Source organism: Trichosurus vulpecula, chromosome 3 (assembly GCF_011100635.1).
Source record: "Trichosurus vulpecula isolate mTriVul1 chromosome 3, mTriVul1.pri, whole genome shotgun sequence".
Lineage (NCBI taxonomy): Eukaryota > Metazoa > Chordata > Mammalia > Diprotodontia > Phalangeridae > Trichosurus > Trichosurus vulpecula.
In genome coordinates, this window is record NC_050575.1 from 285,803,191 (window position 1) to 285,826,110 (window position 22,920).

A 22,920-nucleotide genomic window follows, 5' to 3' on the forward strand; every position below is an offset into this window, starting at 1 on the left:
TATATAGACTATTTAATATAGTGTTATACTGTATCATACTAGTGAACTGTATGTACTAGTAAAATATATAAAATCGCACTACCAATCAACTTATTTCATCCGGGTCACATTCCTTTTGCATATCACTGGTTTGGATTTTGAGGTATGTAATTGTTTTGAATTTGGGTTTTTTTGTTTGTTTGTTTGTTTTTAGCATTATGAACCTAACAGATATTAGCAGACACAAAGATGTCCATATAAAAAGAACAGAAAAGGAAGACTGTATATGAAACTGGGGAACATTTTTACATACAGCTTGTATTTTTAAGCATATATAATTTGATATGGTAGTCAAAACTGTCTTGTTTGTGTCTCTTTCTGTAATTCCTTCTGCTCTGTGTAATTATTTTTGAACATGCTTCTAATACTGTCTCAGCAACATTTATATAAATAATTTATATTTTTTCTTTTAGTGTATATTGTCTTAATTCAAAGATTAAGCTATTTACAGTTTCTGTTTCTTTTTTCTTAAAAGTACATTATTGTTTAACATATTTATTTCATTGACAAGATGTATGCTTGAAATGGTAAGAGCTCACACTGAACTGTCTATACATTCTCTCAACTATATTCTTCAGGCCAAATAGCACAGAATATTTTTTGGGGGGGAGGTGGTATTTATTCACCATAAATATCTTCTGAAAAAATATGCCAACATGTATTTGTATATACATAAATGAGAGGCAGATAGGTGGTGCCATGGATAGAGCATTAGGTCTGGAGTTAGGAAGATCTGAATTCAAATCTGGCCTCAGACACTTAATAGCTGTATGATTTTGGGCAAGTTGCTTAACCCTGTTTGCCTCGAATTCCCCATCAGTAAAATTAGCTGGAGAAGGAAATGATAAATCACTCCAGTATCTCTGCCAAGAAAACCCCATGGAGAAAGTACACAGGGTCACAAAAAGCCAGATACCACCGAACCAACTGATCAACAACATACATAAATATGTCTCACACTCACACACACTATCTACTGGTAGTGTTCTGAAATGGAAGGGCTATCATACCACAATCAGTAAAGAAGGGAGAATGTTCTAGGGATCTAGACAGTCATTGACTTGTTCATTTCAGTCATGTCCGACTCTTTGTGACCCCATTTGGGGTTTTCTTGATAGATATTGGAGTGGTTTGCCATTTCCGTCTCCAGCTCATTTTACAGATAAAGAAACTGAGGTAAACAAGGTTAAATGACTTGCCCAAGGTCATACAGCTAGTAAGTACCTAAAGACAGAGTTGAACTCATAAAGATGAATCTTCCTGACTCCAGGCCTGGCACTTAAATCCTCTGCTACCCTGTTTCCAATGATTCTGATGAAAGCACCAGTCTTTCACCCTCTAAAGCTGCCTGTAGCCAACCTACAAGAATAGAACTTAATCCAGGCTTCTGGACTGATGTTTTTTGGCTGATCACTATATTACAAAACTCAGTGCGTTTTCATGAAAGTTAGGGATCCAAGTGAGATCTTTGTGAGTGGCTCGTCCCTAGTGAATTTAGTTGCCTGGATAGCTTTCTCTGTGTGTCTCTGTTTGCATTCTCCTGTATAATGTGAGTGTCCTTGGGGAACAGCCGCATGTACTAGCTTATACTACAAGCTGCTAGAGATCTCATGGCACAGCCAACACCAAAGGGCTTGGGGAAGTGAAGATTCAGTGTCACACGGTCCACAATGACTGAATACTTATCAGAACTTTCCCAATTTTCTTGGGCATGCTTGTGCCAGAAGGGTATTGATGGTCAGAAGTCACAGAACTCTTAAAAGTTGAATCAGAAGGTATGTTCTACTATCTTCTCAAATATTATCTAGACAAACAACATGGAAGGGTATAACCCTTTAAATAATATAAAAAAGAGCCCTTACCTCTGTTGGTCACGTTCTATTGCTGTATCTTCTAGCTCCTGCTGAAACCTTTTTAGCTTATTTTTTAGTAAGCGGTTATCTTCAGAAAGTTCACACAACTCGATTCTGCAGATAAAGAAAAAAAAACCAATTATGATGTTGGGGGCATTGCTACCATTTTCATCCTACTTTTTCCAATGGAAGGAAACCTTATAAAAATCTTCCTGTCTCTACATTTCCCCACCTACCTCCCCCACTCAATAATGTCATATGCTGGTATTTTCTTGGTGATTTTACAGGATAGACTTCCTAGATTTGAAACAGCTCTTTTCAATGTGAACTCTACCTACACAATTTCCTTTGTTCAAACACGGAAAATTAGGCTTCCTTAGCTTACGATACTACTTTGCAGGAATACTTGTTTGATGCTTCCACACAGTTAGCTAATCACAAATACACACATGCGCACACACACACATATATACATATACATACATACATATATACTTTGGTTCTTTTTGCTGAGAGTTTTTCCTTTACAAGCTAATCTGTTCTTCTACTGTACTCCATCTCAATACCACTCCCCAAAGGAAAACATCAATTGTGTTAAAGGGGGCCAGTTGTACCAAAGGCAGTACTGGTACCAGTGCCCACACCCAGCAACAACCTGCAGGTGAATTTTAAAGGATACTAAGTAGACCCCAGCAACTAAATTATACCCATTACCCATAACAAGGCAAGGTGGAAGCCAAGAAAGGTAGCAATGCTGGGAATTAAAAATACACAGTTGTTCTATCCAAGAATTCTATCATAGAGTGGTGAGCTTTCCTTTTTGCTAGTCTTCCCTTTTGCCCCTCTCTGGGACTAGCAACCGAAGTCTAGCAAACCTCTACAACTGTTTACAGGGATAGCTTTGAAAAGAAAAAATGAACTGAGGGGATTATATAAGGAGAAAAAGACAGATACGAGTGGCAATAGGATGAAGGAAGTCTATCTGGCCGAATGTTCATTTTCTAATGTGTAACTGGTAGAGATCATTCACTTATTTAAATGTCAACCATGAATAGAAAATAATGACTAATAATAATGAATCCGTCTAAATCTTACTCTTACTACCTGTATAATCTGTCCTTAGTATACCTAGGCAATGAGGAAGGGTGAGTAAATACCAGCCAACATCAATCAATAAATCCACATATCATGACTTCTTTCCTCCAAAATCCTACAATAGTTAAGAGATGACATGTGTGATGGGCATTTATTCTATGGACTAATGCATTCAGTATTGATTAGCTCCTCACTTGCATAACTTCTTATTTTTCTAAACATGCAAAGGAAATTCTGAGCCTATATGGTAAGTTGGTAAGGAGAAAAATCAAGAAATCAGGATCCTTAGGGAGGCAATAATATTTTAACTTAAAGCCTGCCCAAGAGAAATCCAACCTGTCCAAGTAGAAGCATGCCAACTGCAAACACAACAAAAGCCCTCTCATTTCATACACTTTAAATGTAACCATATGGAAAATGCCAATGAATCAGATGATTTTTTTTAGCTCAAAGGGACCTAGAGGTCACACTATCTTAAAAGACTGAAACTGGAAGAACTTATGGCACTTTTAAACAAAAACTTAACAACTTAAATTCCCAACTCTCTGTTACTTCCACATGCTCTGACAAAATGCCTACCAACTTAGAGGAAGGTTGGTCTACTATCAGACTACAAGAAAATAAAAGGCAATACATCCATAAAGCTGATGTCAGACTGGTGAAAGATGAATATATGAACAGTGTCTCAGTTCCTCAATACCTCATTTCAAATAGGTTCTCAAAAGTCTCAGAACCTTAATGGAAATCTTTAAATCACAACTTAGAAAACAATAGTAAAAAAACCACTTCAGCCAAGCGAAGGCCCTCATTGCATTTTTAAAAAACCATCATGCAAAACCTATAACATTGTAAATGATCCTATTTTTGCCTGCTTCTAATTTTCACTCATTTTTCTTACCTTCCACCTTATTTACAGCACTCAACTTTCTTAACAACAAGTATTTTCAATAGGTGCTGACAGACACCTAGAAAGAGCTTGTAAAACCTGGGAGGTGACTAACATATAAGGAGGTCATGGAAAAGTTAAGTGCTTATTCCTCCATTTGAGCAAAGTAGAAACAGGAAGACAAATATTCCCTCTCACACAATAACACCCCAAACTCCTTCATCTTCTTAGCCCAAGTCTGTAAGTGATATGGTAGGTAAGCAAAGAAAAGGTGGATATAGTGGAGTCATTAGTAAACAATGACCACTTAGTTGTAGGTTTTTCCTTACTAAAACCCCCCAAAATGTTTAGAGATCAAACCTGTCATTTTCTCTTGAGTTTGTTTCTTTCTCAAGGGTCTGGACTAGCTCTTCCAGCTGAATCAGCTTCATCTTCATCTCATCCTTTTCTCTTTCTAGCTGGGTCTCAGTCTCCCATCTTTTTTCTTCCACCATCTCCTCTCTCTGCTTTAATTGAGTAAGAATCACTTCCTCCTTTTCACGCAGCATTGATAGCTCCTCTTCCTTGGTCCTCAGTTGATCTTCTAGCTGCTGGTGTGACTGTATATACATGTCTAATAGCTTTGCTCCCTTTTTAATAGCTTCTTCCCGGAGACACAGTTCATGCTCTAAGGCTATTAAATGTTTCTGGGCCTGCTCATCTGTCTCCTGTACCTGTGTGGTCAAATCTTGTTCCTTCATTCTCACTAATTCCAGCTCTTCAGTGAGTTTCCCAGCTTGTTCTTTAAGAACTGCTCTCTGCTTCTCAATATCTTCCTTTCCTGAAAAAGCCAAACTCTTTTTTGCCTCCAGAGTTGGGATCAAGTTTGTTCTCTGTGGAAATGGAACAACCAAGTCATTCTCTTCCGTATTCAGTAGAAGCAACTTCTCTTCTCTGATACTGAGATAGTCTGACAAATTCTCATTCTGGATGCCTCTTTCATCAACAGAAACTAATTGTTCCTCACCTTTCCACACTTCTTCAGATCCAGGGGGTTGGGCATACATTCCCCCTGGAGAAAGGAATGTGGCTTCTTCTGTCTTTGGCAAAATCAAATTGGCATCGCTGATCCTGACACTATCAAATGGCTTTTCAGATGACAGGGATGTCTGAAACTCACACGGTTTGTGAACAGTCTCAGTAGGGCAATTTTGTTCCTTTAGTTCAGTTACATACTTTGTTCCTAAATTGCTCAGGTTGTCTCCTTCAAGTTCTTTCTTTTTTTGAATAAAAACCAGATCTTCAGACTTGTCATGATTGTCGCCTTTGGATTTTGGCCATGCCGATAACTGCTCACTTTGTTCCCAGTCCTCTTCATACAGGTTCTCTTGGTTTCTGCTCTTTTTTGAAAAAAATATTTCTTGGCTAGTCACACATTTGGTTTCATTATTTATCTGTCTTTTCTCATCAGATAAGAGGCCTCTTATTTTCTCTGTTTCATGGGTAAGCCTTTCTATTTGCATTCTGTAAGTGAATTCAACCTTCTCCTTTTCAATGACAAACATTTTGCATATCCTAGCATGCTCTTCATTCATCCTTTCTTCCAGCTTTAGCTCTTTCTTTTTATACTGAGTAATTATTTCCTTTTCTTTCTCTTCCCATTGCTTTTTTTCTAAATCACATTGTTCCTTTATCTCTCTCACTTGCAAGCTGTACTTCCGTAACATGTCTTCCTTTTCATGCTGATGTTGCACCAATAACCTCTTATAATTTTCAGCATGCTGGGCTTCTGTCCATGACAGCTTTTGGTTCAATTCCATCTCTGCCTCTGTCCTGCAGATAAACAATTTTATATTGACCCACGTTCAATAACAATATGCAAATTGTTGGCTCTCCTAGCCCTAAACCACAGATCTTGCTTTTGGGGTGAGAAAAGTCACCTTGTCTGTTTTAATATATCCAACTCATATGGTTTTTTTTTTTTACCATTCCCACCAAAAATGCATCAAACTAACCATTATTCTTCAAGTTTTCTTTTTCACAAAAGTGCATAACCCAATATATTTTAAAGAGCAATATAATTAAGCCTGATGAGCAAGCAAAGTAGAATCTCAAAATAGTAAAGGACTTTACTAATAAGAAATATAGAATTCAAAGAAGGATAGAGAAAAGATTGTGTTTTCAATACAGAAGGCCACTGACATCAAGAGGCCTAATTCTATGTAGATGTTCAAGGAAAAAGATTGTCAACGTGAATTAGAAGTCATTAAGGCTTGGAGCACAAAAGCCCTGGTGGACTACAAATGTCCTATCACTTGGGCTTTAATGAAATGTGTTAAGTTAACAGTTACTGAACAAGAGCAGAAGATTGAGTCATGAAGGTTGCTGCTGGCTTCTCTGTTGAATATGAGTCTCTTGGCTAAATGCCCTTTTAATATGTTAACATTTATCTTGTACCAAACAACATATGCTAGCTTTTACTTTAAATCAAAGTTGACCTCCATTTTAAAGCAAACTAATCTATTGGTGTGAGTTGCTATATGTCATATCTACACACATATCAAATTCCACATGTCCTACTTGAAAATGTGCAAATGCAGATTTTAAATATGGTGGGGGTTTTTTAATTCATAATAGGTTTAAACAGTTTAATTTCATTTAAACCTTTTTAAAAAAATTTTTTTTTGTTATTTTTGGCAGGGCAATTGGGGTTAAGTGACTTGCCCAAGATCACACAGCCAGTACATGTGTCAAGTGTCTGAGGCCAGATTTGAACTCAGGTCTTCCTGACTCCAGGGCCGGTACTCTACTCACTGTGCCACCTAGCTGCCCCTAAACCTACCTTTTTGAAATATAAAAAAAGAGAATTTCATGTTTAATAAGAATGTATATGTAGAGCCTTTATCAGATTGCACACTGTCTTGGGGAGGGGAAGGGAAGGGAGGCAGAGAAAATTCAAAACTCAAAAGCTTATGGAAGTAAAAGTTGAAAACTAAAATTAAATTAATTTTTTAAAAAAGAAGACTTCTAAGGTTTAGACACAAGAAGTAATCCAAGTGTCTTTTTGCTAAATACCGACTGGACCAAGCTTTTCACGGAGAGAATAAGCCAGAGTAAAAGCAAAGAAGGATGTATGTTCAATTCTTCTTTATGGGCTAAGCTGAAGGGGGAGAAATCATTGCCGGCTTTCTGTAGGGTACAGGGCTGCTCCACAAAAATGAATCTTCTTACCAACACGTATTTGTAGAGCACTATGTGTCCAGCATTTATGTTTGACCAACTGGTGCTTCTGGGTCACTGTACTGCCTAAGGGGTAAGATTCTCAATGGGAGAGGCTGCGTGAGGAAGCTGGAGGAAATGTGGCTGTGTTCTTCTAATGAATAATCTAAACAAGCACAATTATCACCTTCTGCCCACTGAGGGCAACTATAGGACTAGTTTTCCTTCCATTAAATGTAAGCCCAATTGGAGCAGAGAATCCATAGGTAGATGGCTAGAGGAGCACAATGTAGCGTTCCCCTTAATATAAAGTAGAAATAGTAAATAGATGTGTATGTCTTTTGTCAATGCATCCTAACACATTATGCCATATTTGGCATCTGTCTCTGGACATCATTGGACAAAAGTAAGTGAAAACCTTTTCTGGAGAAAATCTATTAATTTCCTTTTCAGGAATGATTTCTTCGTATTCAAATGTCAGCTCCATGGTGGAACATAACTTCCTAGACTACATTAATGGAAACAACTCAAAAATGCTGTCAAACTCTGACCCAGAGAAGACAAAGAAACATACTCCCTTCCTTTTGGCAAACAAATTAGGGGGGAGGAGGAGGAGGAATCTATAGATAGGAATGCTACCTATACTGTCCTAGGTTCTTTTATTGGTTGGATCTTCCTGGAAGTTTGCTTTGTTACAAGGGAGGATTTAATTAAGAGTGGAGATGTTTTGGAAAGTTATTCTGATGTTTTAAAAAGATACAAAGAAAAGTTATTATTCAGGGAAAATGTAAGAAGAATTGAGTGAACATGAGCTCCATGAAGTTATGGGCTATTTTACATTTATCTTTGTATCCTCAGAACTCACCATAGTGCCTTGCACAATAGTGGGTACTTAATTAATAATAAAAATGATGATGATAGCTAACATTTCTGTAGCATTCTAAGGCTTACAGAGCATGTTACAAATATCTTATTTTACCCTCCTAAGGCCATAAGAGATAGGTGTTATCACTATCTGCATTTTACAGAAGAGGAAACTGAAGCAAATAAAGATCAAGTGACTAGCTAGTTAGTATCTGAGGCTAATTTTGAAATCATAAAGATAAGTCTTCCCGAATCCATGTGGAGCACTCTAGCCACTGTACTACCTGTGTTGAACTAAGCTGAATGTTTTACTCTCAGTATAAAGATTGGAACTCTTCATTCCTGACATAAACATGTCCTTCCAAGCTACCCGAATTAACAAGACTGGTTTGGTTTTTTTTTTAGCAATATTATGTTTCTCACAAATCTTGAATTGATCATATTGGCTGGAAATCTAATTCCTGCTTCCTGGGAATAGCCAATCATCTCCCAAATTTGGTAGACTTTAAGACTCCTTTACCTTCAAGGAAAGCTTCCTAGGAGATTGAAGTCCTTAGAAATTAGTATTGAACGCAATGGCTGAGTATTAACTAGAGACTTGGCATTGCATTAAGTGAGGCTTAAGCGTTCAAAACAAGGATGTACATGTGGTTGTGTCTTATGTCTCTGGCCCCTGAATACTCATAACACCATACATTTTTTCCATATACATTTTTTCCTCTACCTATACATTTTTAACCTTTTCAATCCCACTAACCAAAAATTACTTCTTTCATTAACTTTTCAAGGCTCTGTCATGATTTTCCAATCTCATTATATTTACAAGTATCTCCTGGAGAAATGGAAAATAATATTAACATGACAAAAAGTAGCCTACTCTCTGGGTATTAGGAAACAGGAAGTCTAACATGAATTATATAAAGAGAACTGAATTACAATTTAACAAACAAATTGATTTTTAAAACATTTTTTGTATTAGCTTTCTTTTTCTTTAAATAAACTTCTTTCCAATGCCTATCACCCATTGTTCCAGGCCTTCCCCTCTGTCCATAAATCATCAGCACCTGGCTATTAGTGGGCTACAGTTTTAGACCATTTGTTTGACTAAATCAATTTCAAGTTTTTGTTCTTGGCAAGAATGTGTAGTCTCAGAAATCTAGAACTAAGAATATATGCAATCAGACCTTATTAACTGCAGCTCACTCTGATGCTTCAATTTCAGTTCTTCCTCTAGTTGGTCCTTTTCTTGGGCCAGCCGCTGCCCCAGATTGGAAATCTCCTTTGCATAGTACTGTTCCATTTCCGACCTCTCTTTCTCTAATTTCCTCTCAACCTCTTGGCTCTGGGTTGATTTTTGGATCTGATCTTGCAGGCCTTCAATCAGCTCTTGAGATTTCACATTCAGCTCTTCCAGGTCAGCCTTCTGTTCTTCTAACTCACTGATCTCCATCTTAAAGCCTTGCTCGATAGCTTTTCTCTCCTTCTCAAAGTTCTTTTTCATGAGCTCTATTTCTCGCTCATAGTAATTTACCTGAAATAAATGACAACATTGGGATATTACTCAAGTGTTCCTCTACTTTTCTTACAATGCAGTTCTAAAAAAACAAAAGAAAGGCATGATCTTAAAAAAAAAAAAGCTCTAAAATTTGTTGGTGCATAAAAGCATTAGAAATGAAAATAAAACTATCATCAATAACACTACTTTTTACATGCTGCACCTATGCTACCCACATGGGGCAGAAGGCTTAGCAATTACTGAGAGAATCTCAAATAGTCCTGACAATCTGTATGGAAAATGAAGACTTATTCTAACCATCATGATGTTGAGGGAGAAAAAAAACCCAGGGATGTAGGAATCCCAAACCAAGCACCCCATCAATGACAGGCACCTAGAAATGTTTCTGGAGCCAGAACAAAATTTAGAAAAGCATTACATGGTTTATCTGGCCATTGATGCACACATCAACTCGAGTGTGAGTATAAGGACTTCAATTTCGAGTTTTGCATTAATCTAATCTGGAAGACAAGAGTACAAGGAGCATAAGAGAAGCCTTTCTCTTCTAATTCTCCCTTAGGGAATATGACATGTGATTATCAATTTTTAGTATTTTATCTCACAGGGGGAACGAGTTTCAAACAAATAATACTATTAGAATAACAAGATAAAAAAAGAACAAGGTACAATTTAACCTCTTCTTCCCTCCATCTCTCTCTCCCCTCTCTTCTTCTTCTTCTCTCTCACTTTCCTCTCTTTCTCTTTCTCTCTCTCTCACTTTTCTCTTTCTTGATAGATATACACAACCATATATGTATATATAATCTAGATATCATAAACTAGATATCTATATAGATGTCTTTATCTACACTCTAGACAATCTAGATATCTATATAGACACAGATATAGATACCTAGATCTTTTCTTGTTTTTCAATTGTTTTCTTCCTGACCTCATTTAGAGTTTTTTTGGCAAAAATAATGAAGTGGTCTGCCATTTCCTTCTCCAGCTCATTTTACAGATGAGGAAACTGAGGCAGACAGGATTATGCCACTTGCCCAGGATCATGCAATGAGTAAGTGTCTGAAGTCAGATTTGAACTCAGGAAGATGAATCTTCCTGACTCCAGGCCCAGTACTCTATTCACTGTGCTACCTAGCTGCCCAAAAGATAAAGAACTAGATCTTTATCCCTATTTATTTTTGTATTTACGTGACAGGAAGGGCGGGAGAGAGAGAATGAATATAGTAAGAGACAGCATGGCACACTGAGTAGAGAGGTAGCCTCAGAGTCAAGAAGATTCTGGGTTCAAGTCTTGCCTCTGACACATACTGGTTGTGTGACCTTGGGCAAGTCACATACACCAAGCAACTCTATCAAAAAGATGAAAAGAGCAGATGTTCTCGTGACAGACTTCTATAGAAAGACTGTAACCAGCCAGACTGACATCTTCTGATCACCATGATTCTTCTGAGTCAAGAGATCACCCCCAAGAGGCAAACCTGCCAAGCTTAAAGCAAAGGGAAATGAAATCCAAGTCCTTGTCTTGGGGGACTTTCCAAGAGCTGGATATAATCTACGTAAAGTCCATAAACATTCCACAGCAATAAATAATGCTGTACATCTGCTTTCAGCATGTCATAACCAAGCATCATCGCTATCTACATTTCACAAGACTTTCCTCATGACTCTCATGACTTTCTGACTAGCAAGCCCACTTCCAAATCTCTGTCAGAGAGGTGACTGTGTGGCAAAGGACAACACTGAAGCAACAGAATGAGCAAAAATTACTTTCTTTTGCTAAATGATCATTTTGTGGACCATGATTCTCTTTGTCCTCTCTTCCTTTACCTTGGTTTCCAATTTGATCTTGAGATCTTGATAATGTTCTTTGAGTTGCTCTATCATTATCTCTGTTTCTATGCTCACAGGTACATGATCATCTCCAACAGAAGTAATGCCTGCAAAGAAAACAGCATTTCATTTCATCCAGTGGCAATAGAGATGGGTCCCATTCCAAATCCCTACATTTGAAACTGAGATGTCAAGTATTCATGCTTTCCACCTGCTGCCCTCACAAAAATGTACCAAAATACTACATATGACATGGTAGAATTCATTATAAAGCTGACGCTGGAGGACAAGAATGACACCCTGTATTACAGAGAGAGAAACAAACTAAAATAGAATATTCCCAATTATTCTAATAACCAGAGCTTTCTGTTAACTGGCATTTGGGTATTTCATGTGGCAATTACGGCTTCAGCAACAAGAAGATCTGAAAGTATTTCTGAATCAGAGAAAGAAGGGACTAAATTCACTAATGAAGTGTATTTTATTGTATTCTAAATTTGGAATCTGGTCACCTTGCATAAGGGTATACCAGTACAATGTAAGGGGACATTTCCATTGGCCCTTCCCCACAGGGGTTTACTCTCTAAGATTTAGAGTAGAGAGTTGCTTGGTGCATGTAATTTGTCTAGAGTCATACAACCAACATATATCAGATGTAAGACTTGTTCTTTTTTCACTATGCGTGTCTGTGTGTGTGTGTGTGTGTGTGTGTGTGTGTGTGTGTGTGTGTGTGTATGTGTGTGAATGTGTATGTATATGGGAATGGAATCAGTGACACAGAGAGAGATACTGAGGTTAAATAGCGCCTCGCAGTTCTATCGATTCAGTTTTATTGCCAATCAAGAATTTTCCCAAGTATCTAGTAATACATTAAACTTATCTGGTATGATCAGAAAATGGACTGCTCTGGTTAACTGACTATTGCTCCTTAGTAGAGGGTATGTGTGTGTACATGTGTTTATACATGCACATATGCATATATATTAAGATATGCACATACACACATAAACACGCACACACCCTTGCCTTATTCACTGAGGTACACAAAGAGCTTGGATTGTAGTGGATAGAAAGGTAGCCTCAGAGTGAAGACCTGGGTTCAATAGTTGCCTCTGACATACTGTGGTCATATGACTCTGGGCAAGTCTTGTTCCCCAGGCAAATCTCTCCTTCCAGTCCATTGTTGATATTATCTGGCCCAACATCTTCTGATCTGGCCCCTCCTTTACTTCAAAGATGCCTTAATGTCAACCAGATAAAGGTCAGTATTATTATGAGATAATACTTTCCAGTATTATCTCATATTACTTCCCTCTATACATTCTGTATCTTAGACAAACTAGCCTTGTTCCCTCCTGCCCAAATGCCCCATGTTTTCCTGCCTTTGTGCCTTTGTTCTCTGAGTCTATAATAACCTCTTTCCCTACCTTCATTTTTGAATCCCAACTCAGATGTGACCGCTTTCACAAAGCTTTTAATGACTACTGCTGTCATGGATGACTGTTCCCCCTTGGAAATCACGTATCTTTTTTGTTCTCTAATACACTTATGCTGTTTCATTGTCTCTTATGGTTACTTTAGAGAGTCCGTATCTTTTTCCCATTAGACTGTAAGCACCATGAAGGAAAGACATCAAGTCAACAAGAATTATTTACCATTTACCGTATGCCAGGCACTGTGCTAAGTGCTGTGGATACAAAAAAAGGCAAAAAGGAGAGACTCTGCAGATAACTCTGTACAAACAAGACATATATGGGATAAGTCAGAGATAATCTCAGAGGGAAGACATTAAGATTGAGAAGAGTCAGGAAAGGCTTCTTGTAGAACATGGGACTTTTTATGAGACGTGAAGGAAGCTAGGGAAGCCAGAAACTGGAGATGAGCAAAGTGTTCCAGGCATGGGGAACAGCTAGTGAAAATGCCTGGATTTGGAAGATGGAGCAGCAAGGACACTAATGTTATGGTATCACAGAGTATGTGGAAGGGAAGTTTTCCAGGAAGTCTGTTAAAGTAGGAAGGGCATGGTAATGAAGGCTTTAAATGCCAAAAGGAAGTTTATATCTTATTCTGGAGGTAATAGAGATCCCCTGCAGTTGACTGAATAGGGTAGCAATATGGTCAGATCTCGTAAGCATAAGCAAAGTGGATTTTTGTTAGTATTTTTTGGAGTCTGGTTTTCCAGGATGCATGGCCATAACAATCTCTTGTTCACAGGTGTTAGATACAAGTTCTATGGTTCCAAACATCTCCCCACGACCCGTGTAGATTGTAAGGGCCAGCTTATGCCTGTTTAGATTGTAAAGGTTAGGACCCTGGAGGGATAGAGTGTAAGTATAAAGCAGATGGGCACTGCTCAGTGGGTGAGGAATCTTTAGGCTTGAAATGCACAAGCTAGGATGCTGTGTGTGCCTTGACCAGCTCCCATCAAAGCTTGAGGGGAATCTGTGTTTGCCTCAACTGGCCCCCATTGAGGCTGGAGGGGAATACACAAGTTGTGCCTGTTTCAACTGGCCCCACTGAGACATAGGGAGAGTTGCCGGCTCCCTCCCTGCTTTTTTGCCAGCCCTTGCGAGAAGGGTGATTAGAGAAAGCTGTAGGAGTTGGTGCTCAGCAACCCTTGGGAGAAGGTTAGGTAGAATAAAGCCTGCATTGTTTAATTGCTAACCCCTTTGAAGCGGTCTTTCCTTTATAAAAGAAGATCAAAGAACCTGTGCTAGCAGGCCATCCTGGGTGTGCTAGGGTGCTTGCTAACATAGACCCGTACTTCAGAAAGATGCATTTGATAGCTAAATGGAGGGTGGATTAAAGCAGGGAGACATTTGAGGCAAGGAGACCAACGAGTAGGCTATTACAATAGTCCTGGCATAAAGTGAGAAGGACCTGCATAAGGGTGGTGATAGTATCAGAGGAGAAAAGGAAATGTGTATGAGAGATGTTATGGAAGTAAAATTGACAGTATTTGGCTACAGATTAGGAATGGGGGATCAAAAAGAATGAGGAGTCATGAATTACACCTATATTGCAAGTCTGGGTGACTGGAGGATGTTGGTACCCTCCACGGTTAACAGGGAAGTTAGGAAGAGGGAAGGTTTTGAGGGGAAAGATGAGTTTAGTTTTGGACACGAATTTAATATGTCTATGGGACATCTGGTTTGAGATGTCCAATAGGCAGCTAGACATTCGAGACAATAGTTTAAAGGAGAGGTTAGGGTTGGAGACAAACAGATCTAAAAAACATTTATTTAGAGATGATAACTGAATCCACTGGAGTTGATGAAATCACCAAGTGAGATAGAGGGAGAAGAGAAGAGGTCCCAGGACAAAGACTTGGAGAGAATCCACATTTAGTGGGTACAACCTAGATGAAGATCAAGCAAAGGAAACTTAAAAAAGAGCAGTCAGACGGGTGGGATGAAAACCAGGGGAAAGCAGGGTTGAGAAAACCTAGAGAGCAGAGAGTATTAAGAAGAAGAGAGGGAAGAACAATGTCAAATGCTGTAGAGAGGTCAAGAAAGATGAAGACTGAGGAAAGGCCACTAGATTTGGCAATTAAAATATAATCAATAACTTTGTAGAGAGCAGCTTTAGTTGAATGATGATGTTGGAAACCGGACTGCAGAGTTAAGAAGAGAGTGAAAGGAAAGGAATGGAGCTGCCAATTGTAGATGGCCTTCTCAAGGAATTTAGCCACAAAAAGGAGGGATACAAGACAACAGGAAGGGAAGATGGATGGATCAAGTGGGGGAGGGGGGGCGGGCGTATTTGAAGGTGGGCATGTCTGTAGGTCGTAGGAAAGCAGCCAGTAAACAAGGAGAGATTGAAAATAAGTGAGAGAGGGGATAGAGAGGGCAGTCTGCTGGAGAAGACAGGATGGAATAGGATCAATTGTATATGTATAAGGTTTTGCTTTGGCAAGGAGAAGGGCCATTTCTTTATTTGAAAAAGGGCTCTTATTTGACAAGGATCCTTATCTTATTTGAATTCTATTTTCCCCCAGTGCAAAGAAGTGTGTTCTGCATACAATAGATACTTAATGTTTGTTATTGAAATGGAAGGAAAAAGTATGATGGATCCAGTGGTACCCAGGCAAAAAAAAATTAGGGAACAGATACATAAAAAAGGAAGACATCTTGTTACCCTGGAAACTGAAAGATAGCATGCTGAAATCCTGTTTTGTATCCATTTCATGAGGCTGAGCAGAAGAAGAAGTCAATCCAGAAAGTGTTTTTAGTTTAATGTTATTTTATGTTTCTGCAAATGCCACCACTAATTATAATCCTTATTAGAGAAAGCCCTATATGTGACTCTACTAAATATTCTTACCATTTTTGCCTGTAGCAGACAGATTTCTCCTCATTTGAAGGGCCCAATTGACTCTCTGTATTGCTTCTATAAAAGTGGAATGAAAGGAACAACAGAAAGAAAAGAAGGAGGTCTCATAGTTATTAAAAATAATGGTGGTTTTCTCAGTGAATAATATACTATATAAAGTTACCTACTAATGTCACAGCACAGAGCGACCTGTAAATAACTTTTATGAGTTAAGAACTACTGGATTTTATTCCTGGCTCTGGCAAAAATCAGCTTCATGCGTGTAAGATGAGGAAGAGAGCAATTTGTCTGAAAAAGATCTGGGAGTTTTAGGGGACTTGTAATCTCAATATGAGTTAAGAGTGTGCTAGGGAAGTCAAAAAGGTTAATGGGATCCTAGGCTAAACGGAAAGACACAGCTCCCAGGCATCAGAAGGTATAAGTCCTGCTATACTTTGCCCTGGTTAGACCACATCAGGAATATTTTGTTCAGTTCTAAGCTCACAGTTTAGGAAAGACATGGATAAACTAATGTAGAGGAGAATAGGGTTGTTGTTGTTTGTCCTTCATTCTCAAAGAGGACCAATGACCTCACAAGGGTGATGTCTTGACTGGCATGTGAACTGGATATAACCAAGACAGTGAACAACTTCAAGCTATGCCATGTGAAGACTGGCTGAAAGAAATGGGAATATTTAGCTTGGGAAAGCCTGGGGCTCGGGTAGGAGGATGATCACTCTCTTCAGGTAACAGAAGGATTGTCTTCTGGAAGAGAGATGAAGAATTATGCTATTTGGCCATGGAGGCAAACTTAGGCTTGATATAAGGAAAAATTTCCTAACAATTGGAGATATTTAAAAAGTAAAATGAGGTGGGGGGAGGCAGCTAGGTCGTATAGTGAGTAGACCACTGGCCCTGGAGTCAGGAGGACCTGAGTTCAAATCCAGCCTCAAATGCTTGACACACTTACTAGCTGTGTGACTTTAGGTAAGTCACTTAACTCCAATTGCCCTGCCTTCCCCCTCAAAAAAAATAAAAAGTAAAACAGGCTGTGTTGGAAGCTAGCGAGTCATCCTTCACTGGAGGTCTTCAAGCAGAGGCTGGATGACTACTTTTTCAGATATAATGAATTCTTGTTTGAGCTCTGCTTGAACTAGATGGCTGCTGAGCTCCCTTCTAACTGAAATTCTATGATGGATTTTTCTCCCTGTGGTTCTACAGTACAGCATTTCAGGCTCCCTGACTTGACAAAACAGAGATTACAACAATTACTACCCACCACATCTTCATCTTCAAAGGCAAGTTCATGGAGGGGCAGTGGATTGGTTCACTTTCCTGTGTTTGCATACCCAGTGCTTAGACGAGTACCAAGCACATAATCAGCACTTAATAAATATTCGATTGATTGACTTGCAAAAAATGAAATTTTCAGGGTGAAAGGTGCTACTACTCATGTTTCCTACTTGGATGTTTTATTAGCTCTTTCAGGGACAAATTCTGTATTAACTTAAATATATGGCTTAAAGGAAATCTGGGGAATCTGAAGTTTCAAGTAGATTCTTAGCCTACAGACTGGAAATAAGCCATTCCCACAGAAGTAGAAATCAGTTACTCAGTGACAGAACTTGTTCACTGAAGAGTCTTATGTAAAGTGCTTATTATTGGCATATGTCCTGCACGCATAAGATGCAGAGATATGGAATATACTGGCTGCCCCTTCTGCTCCATTAGCAAGAATCAGGTAACTGTTAATGCAGCTTAATGTCTCTGGGTAAAAGTAGGGAAGGAATGAAAATCAATTAAAATCCTTAAGAAATTGAAAAAACAAAAAAAACTTGTGGGTAGGCTGTGCATTTGTGCCCCTTTCATCCCACTGTCTCTAGAGCGGGCATTATTAGAGGATTTCCCAAAACTCAACTATGAGTTTCACAGCTCACAAAGCATTTGGGACCATGAGATATGTAACATTTTGTAAATGTAAGGATCAGCTGAAGTAATACCTCATACCTTTCCTCATCCCCCTCCATGTCACCCAATTACTTGTATTTATCTGTTTGCGCTGACTTCATACATATTTGGTATTGATTTATCTCTGTGTGTTATTTACCTCCTGTATAATGTAAGCACCTTGAGGGAAAGGACAGTCTCATTTTTATCTTTGTACCCCTATTGTCAAGCACAGTACATGGCACACAATGAATAAATAAATTAACTGAAGAGGAAAGAGTTGCCTTCGAGGCACAGCTAGAAAAGCTGGCATGACTTGGTTGCCCCTTCTCCCTTCTCTATCACTACAACAAAAGCCTATTGTTCCTATTTAGTAAAGCATGTTCCCTAATGAATGTTGCTCTCCAACCAAAGCACTTTCCCTCCTCTACAAATCCATTAGGACCACGGGTGGCAGAACTCCCCTAGGAGGACAATCAAGAATTTGCCCAGTCATAAAGGATAATCTACCATTTCTTCATTTTTCCATGTGGAAGGATGTACCTGGGCACCTCTCCAGTGGGAGGGAGGGAGGGAGGCATAATGTTTAAATAACGCTAGACTCAAGAGTTAGAAAAACAGAGTTTGAGACCTGATTCTCATAACTACTCACTATGTGAGGCAAGTAACTACCTCTATGATCCTCAGACCACTAATCTATAAAATGCAACTACTTTTACCACATCCTCCACAAAAATGTTCTAAGGATCAAATGGAGTAGCAAATGTAAAATGCTTTGTGATCTTAAAGCATAACGTAGGTGGAAACTGAAGAATACAAAGGTTGGAAAAGACCTTATATATGAAGGGCACTTAGGTACCATCTAGTATAACAGCCTTATAGATGAGGAAACACTCAAGACAGGTAAGGCTATATGCTCAACTTCACACAGTATGTGGAAGAGCTAAGATTTGAACCCACGACTTCCGACACCAGGTGCAACCTCTTTCTACTCTACCGTGCTTCCTGGACGTCAAGAATTCTATGAGATCTTGCCCAGCATCTTTTGGGGGAATTCTAGTGACTTTGTGGAGTGGGAATGCAGGAATGCATTCTAGGGCCCTGGGCACAGAAATTCTCTTTTTTGAAAGGGATGAGCGTAGAGTAGAAAGAACATGTCTCAGAGGACGCATGAGTGTGAATCTTCCATGCAACTTACAATGTTCCAAGTCCCTTAATTCTCTTATTTGGAAAATGAGGATAATAACACTGACTACACAACACTGTTGTGAGGTTCCAACAACATAATAATGGATGAAAAGTGCTTTGCAAACCTTAAGAAGCCTATATAAATGTCAATTATTCTTAGTAGTCTTGGCCCTACCTGTGGAAGGGCCTGTATCAACAATACTAACCTTCACACAGCCTTGGCTATGGCACTAGTCTGTGGTGCACACACTTATTCAGACTCGACCACCAGCTCAAGAGCAGAGCTCTTTCCTGACACCCTGACACTGCTTACATTGGCCAATGGCAGCTACCGATGATAGGCCTTCTTCCTAGGAGGAGGCAGCACCCAAGCCAAAGGGCTTTTCATTCTTTCCTTCAGGTTACTCGTAGGAATTTTTTAGTCCTCGTTCCCCCTCTTTGAAAATATTCTCTAAAGTGCTGATTGAGATCATTTGGGGGGATACAGTCACTGTGGGAATCTGTTTCACTTGACTATACATGTCTGTAATAGGGATTTTGTTTTTCTTGCTTTCTCAATTGGTGGGCCGGAGGAGATGGGGAGAGAAGAGGAGAATCTTTGTTTGAAATTTGTTTTAATTAACTAGTTACCAGTTACCTTTTGATTAACAGGGTACCAGTGTAATTAAATGTGTGTGTGTGTGTGTGTGTGTGTGTGCATGTCTACGTGCATATTTCCCTCTACAGTAAAAATCTGTCTCTCCTGGCCACCAAGAGTCAGTCAATAAGCATTTATTAAACACCTTCTATGTGCCAGGCACTGTGCTAAGAGCTAGGGCCTTTTCCTTAGCACAAAAGTATACTGGGAAGAACCAAACATGACTTTACATCAATTTAAGTTCAGGAGCATCCACCTTTAGTGAATCAAGGGGGAGGCCTCGCTCATCAGCACAGGAGAAAGAATGCTCTAAAGGCGTTTGTTTCCAAACCTATTCTCTGTAATTTTGAGTGTTCTACCTTCTTGATCATCAGCAAGGAGAACGTATCCATCTGGCACACTATCCTCCTCTGGACTCCGTGAATGATGGTATTTGCTCTCATGCAGCTGGGAGCGCAGGCCTTCCAACTCAGTTTGCAGCTCATCATTCCTATCACTTAGGTCCTGTAAGGGGCACAGCCAGACAAACTCAATACAACTTGCAGCAGTCACATCACAGACTTAAGACTCTTGGGAAATTATACCAGATATAAAAGAGACACAGGAAATGAGGATAAGGAAATTTGCAGTCAAGGACACACTGTGTAGTTCATGTTCCCTATGTTTTCTGTCTCTCAGGTGTTCCGCAAATAGTAACCTGTAACATTAGCCAGATAAGCTTCTAACTAAATTTTAAGTTCCAAGAGGAACAGTAATCTCTCTGAGATTAGGGACCATAACTCCAATTTCCTTAGTATCTTTCCCATAGTACCAATAATAACGTGGTCCAGGTCCAGACAACAGGTAGGGACTCATATACTTAACTGATTAATTTACCTATGTAACAAGAAATAAAGAAATGAAGTTAAAGTTTCGCGGCTTTTGAAATTGCAGGTGCTCTGACCTATGTATTGATAATGATTTAGTATCATTTGAACCTCAATAAGGGCCACAGCCTGAACTAATCAACCAGAAGAAGAGCCTCCACCTAATAGATATTCCTTTGTTCTCTGAGTAAACTCAGAGAATACCTCATCCTATGTCAACAAGACCAGATGAGGCTGACTTAAGAGCATTTTCCCTCCTTTTTATGGACACTAAGGATGAGACCCTTAACCCAAGACACGATCTTGAACAATGGGACTTTTTCTTATCTTATTATTTTATGGACATATACTACATTATAGCATGTCAATGATAAAGAAAATACAGATATTCTGGGTCGTAATTTCAACTGACACTTTGTCAACTCTCTTATCTTATTGTATTTACCACCTATTCAATTAAGAAAATTCCTCATAATAATTAATAATTAAATTACGGTTAAACCTATATGGAGATCATAAATTTGAGTGTCATAGAGATCCTGAGATGGGATTATTCTAAAACATATTTAAGGCAGGTCATTCTTTTATCAGACAGTCAGAACTTAACGTTTTGGCTCCGTGTATACATGTTTCTGCTAGCTTTAAGGGAATAAACAAATGAATTTATATATCACCTAGGCTGTCTGCCTATTTTAACCACCAAACTTTCAGGTCTACAGTATCAGGCTGTAATTAGAAAAATCTTCGACAGTCATACTTAAATTTTTTCCCAGTTGTGATTTGGTAGTAAAGATTTCAGTTAGTTTTAAACAAAACAGGGTACCAGCTTTTCCCTCCATTGTCCAACATCACAAGCAAAAGTGATTATGACAATAACACGTACAAACATTTATAATGATTTGAAAATAATGAGTCTCACGGACAGTAGCCTTTTCAAGTACAAGTGCAAAACCTTCTAGGCTACAATGGAGGCACAGAGAAAAAGACACTGCAGTAATCAATTATAGTAAAAATATGCCATGTCTGTCGAGCTAGCTGGCAGAATCAAGTTTCAAAAACAAGTACAGAGATAGTTAAGGAAAAATGCAAGAACAATTGAATTCCAGACAAACTGAAAGAAATCAAAGTCTGCAGATAACCTGTAAGAGCACCAAACTGAAAATTCAACTTTTTTTAAAAAAAATTATGCTTTCTCTCCCAAGTGGCAAAATGGATCTCATATTTTGAACTGAATAAAAGCTATAGACATAGCTAAACCCAGTCAAAATTCAAGAGGAAGGAAAAGCTTTCCAGACTTGACTTGAGACTGCCCCCACTTCTAATGGCTCTCTCAGAGGTTATAAAGAATGGGATGATTGTCCTCCTCCCCAACTCCCAACCCCACTTTCATTTGGAAGCTTGGAATTTGAGGAAAGCTGCTAAGAGTTTGTAAGATACTACATATATGGGCTTTAATAATAACCAAGCCTACAGATAATTTCCCTATATATCAGCTTGTAGGAAAGTACTCTTATTCTTATCTTCATTACTGAGGGCACTCTTAAAGTGTGCTGAATTGACTATGTCAGACATAATGGTAACATGTAAATTCCTTGCGGGGAAGAAGGATCTTGCTTATGCTGGAGAATTCCTTAGGCTTGGGATCTTAAGATCCTTCCAGGGACTAATTCTTCCACCTAGGTCCCTTTTGACTGAAGTTCAGAAAACCCAGAGGCAAGGCTACAAGATAAAACGTTTAATTAACCATCAGCTGATGGGTAGTTGGGTGACTACAGAACAAAGGGAGATAACACATGTATAGGGCTTTACGCAGCTTTATGGCCAGAGAAGTCTATGAAGTGAGGCTGCTCAGCCACTTTCCTGGCTAAGTGAGACAGGTCATCAGGTGATGGGGGATGGGTGGGGGAGGGGAGAATGTCTTAACTTTGAAGTAACCTTGAAGGAAATCCAAGATCTGGTCTGTCCCAGTAGTTAATAGCCTCAGAATATCTAGGTGGGATCTGAGGTGAGATGGAATCAGACTGAGTTTCTCTTTATTTACACAACCCTGTAGGCTACATTTCTTTGACCTCTAAAACTACTATTTCTGGGAGACGTTCCCCAAAACTCAAAAGCACACAGGTTTTATATATTTCCTCCATATTTATACATATTTATATGCCCTTACTGCAGTGCCTGACTGGGGTACAGGCTCTGGAAACCTCCTTGAACTCTCCTTGAATCTTCCCACTTGTTCATCTGAAGCTATAAGCCCCTCAACTGGCCTTTCATTAGCACTATGTCCAGTTTTCCATTACTCTTAACCTAGCCCAGTCGGCCATTGTTTGTTACCTCCAGGTTACCTCTAGATTGCCTCCAGCTACTTCCCACCTAAACCCCATTCTCTTGGCCTCTAGTCTGGACTACTTGCCCAATCCTAGATCGCTCCTACAGTCTTTCTGTATATAAGATCCATCTAGTTTCTACGAAAGTGCTCAGATTCAATCTGGCCCCCTTGCTTTAGCCATACAAATACTCAATATTCCTTAAGAGTCTAGCCAATGCTAAGATTCCTTAAGAGTCTGGCTAAAATGGCAGATCTTTTAATAAACCTTGTTTTTCTTTGGCTGAAAGAAGGCTTGGGTCAAATTCATTCAGGCAGGACCTGCATGTGCCTATTTTGGGGTCCCAGCACCCCTACACCTCAA

General features: G+C 39.1%; 1 protein-coding gene across 1 annotated transcript in view; it reads right to left on the minus strand.

Moving 5' to 3' along the window:
• NINL (ninein like) overlaps positions 1-22,920 on the minus strand; it is a 123,012-nt gene that overhangs the window by 20,758 nt on the left and 79,334 nt on the right. The window contains exons 14-19 of the mRNA XM_036752359.1: positions 19,727-19,871; positions 15,608-15,673; positions 11,282-11,391; positions 9,120-9,466; positions 4,234-5,685; positions 1,902-2,006 (exon numbers count right to left, since the gene is read on the minus strand). Of these exons, the coding sequence (XP_036608254.1) occupies positions 1,902-2,006; positions 4,234-5,685; positions 9,120-9,466; positions 11,282-11,391; positions 15,608-15,673; positions 19,727-19,871 (2,225 nt within the window). The remainder of the gene's footprint in view (positions 1-1,901; positions 2,007-4,233; positions 5,686-9,119; positions 9,467-11,281; positions 11,392-15,607; positions 15,674-19,726; positions 19,872-22,920) is intronic.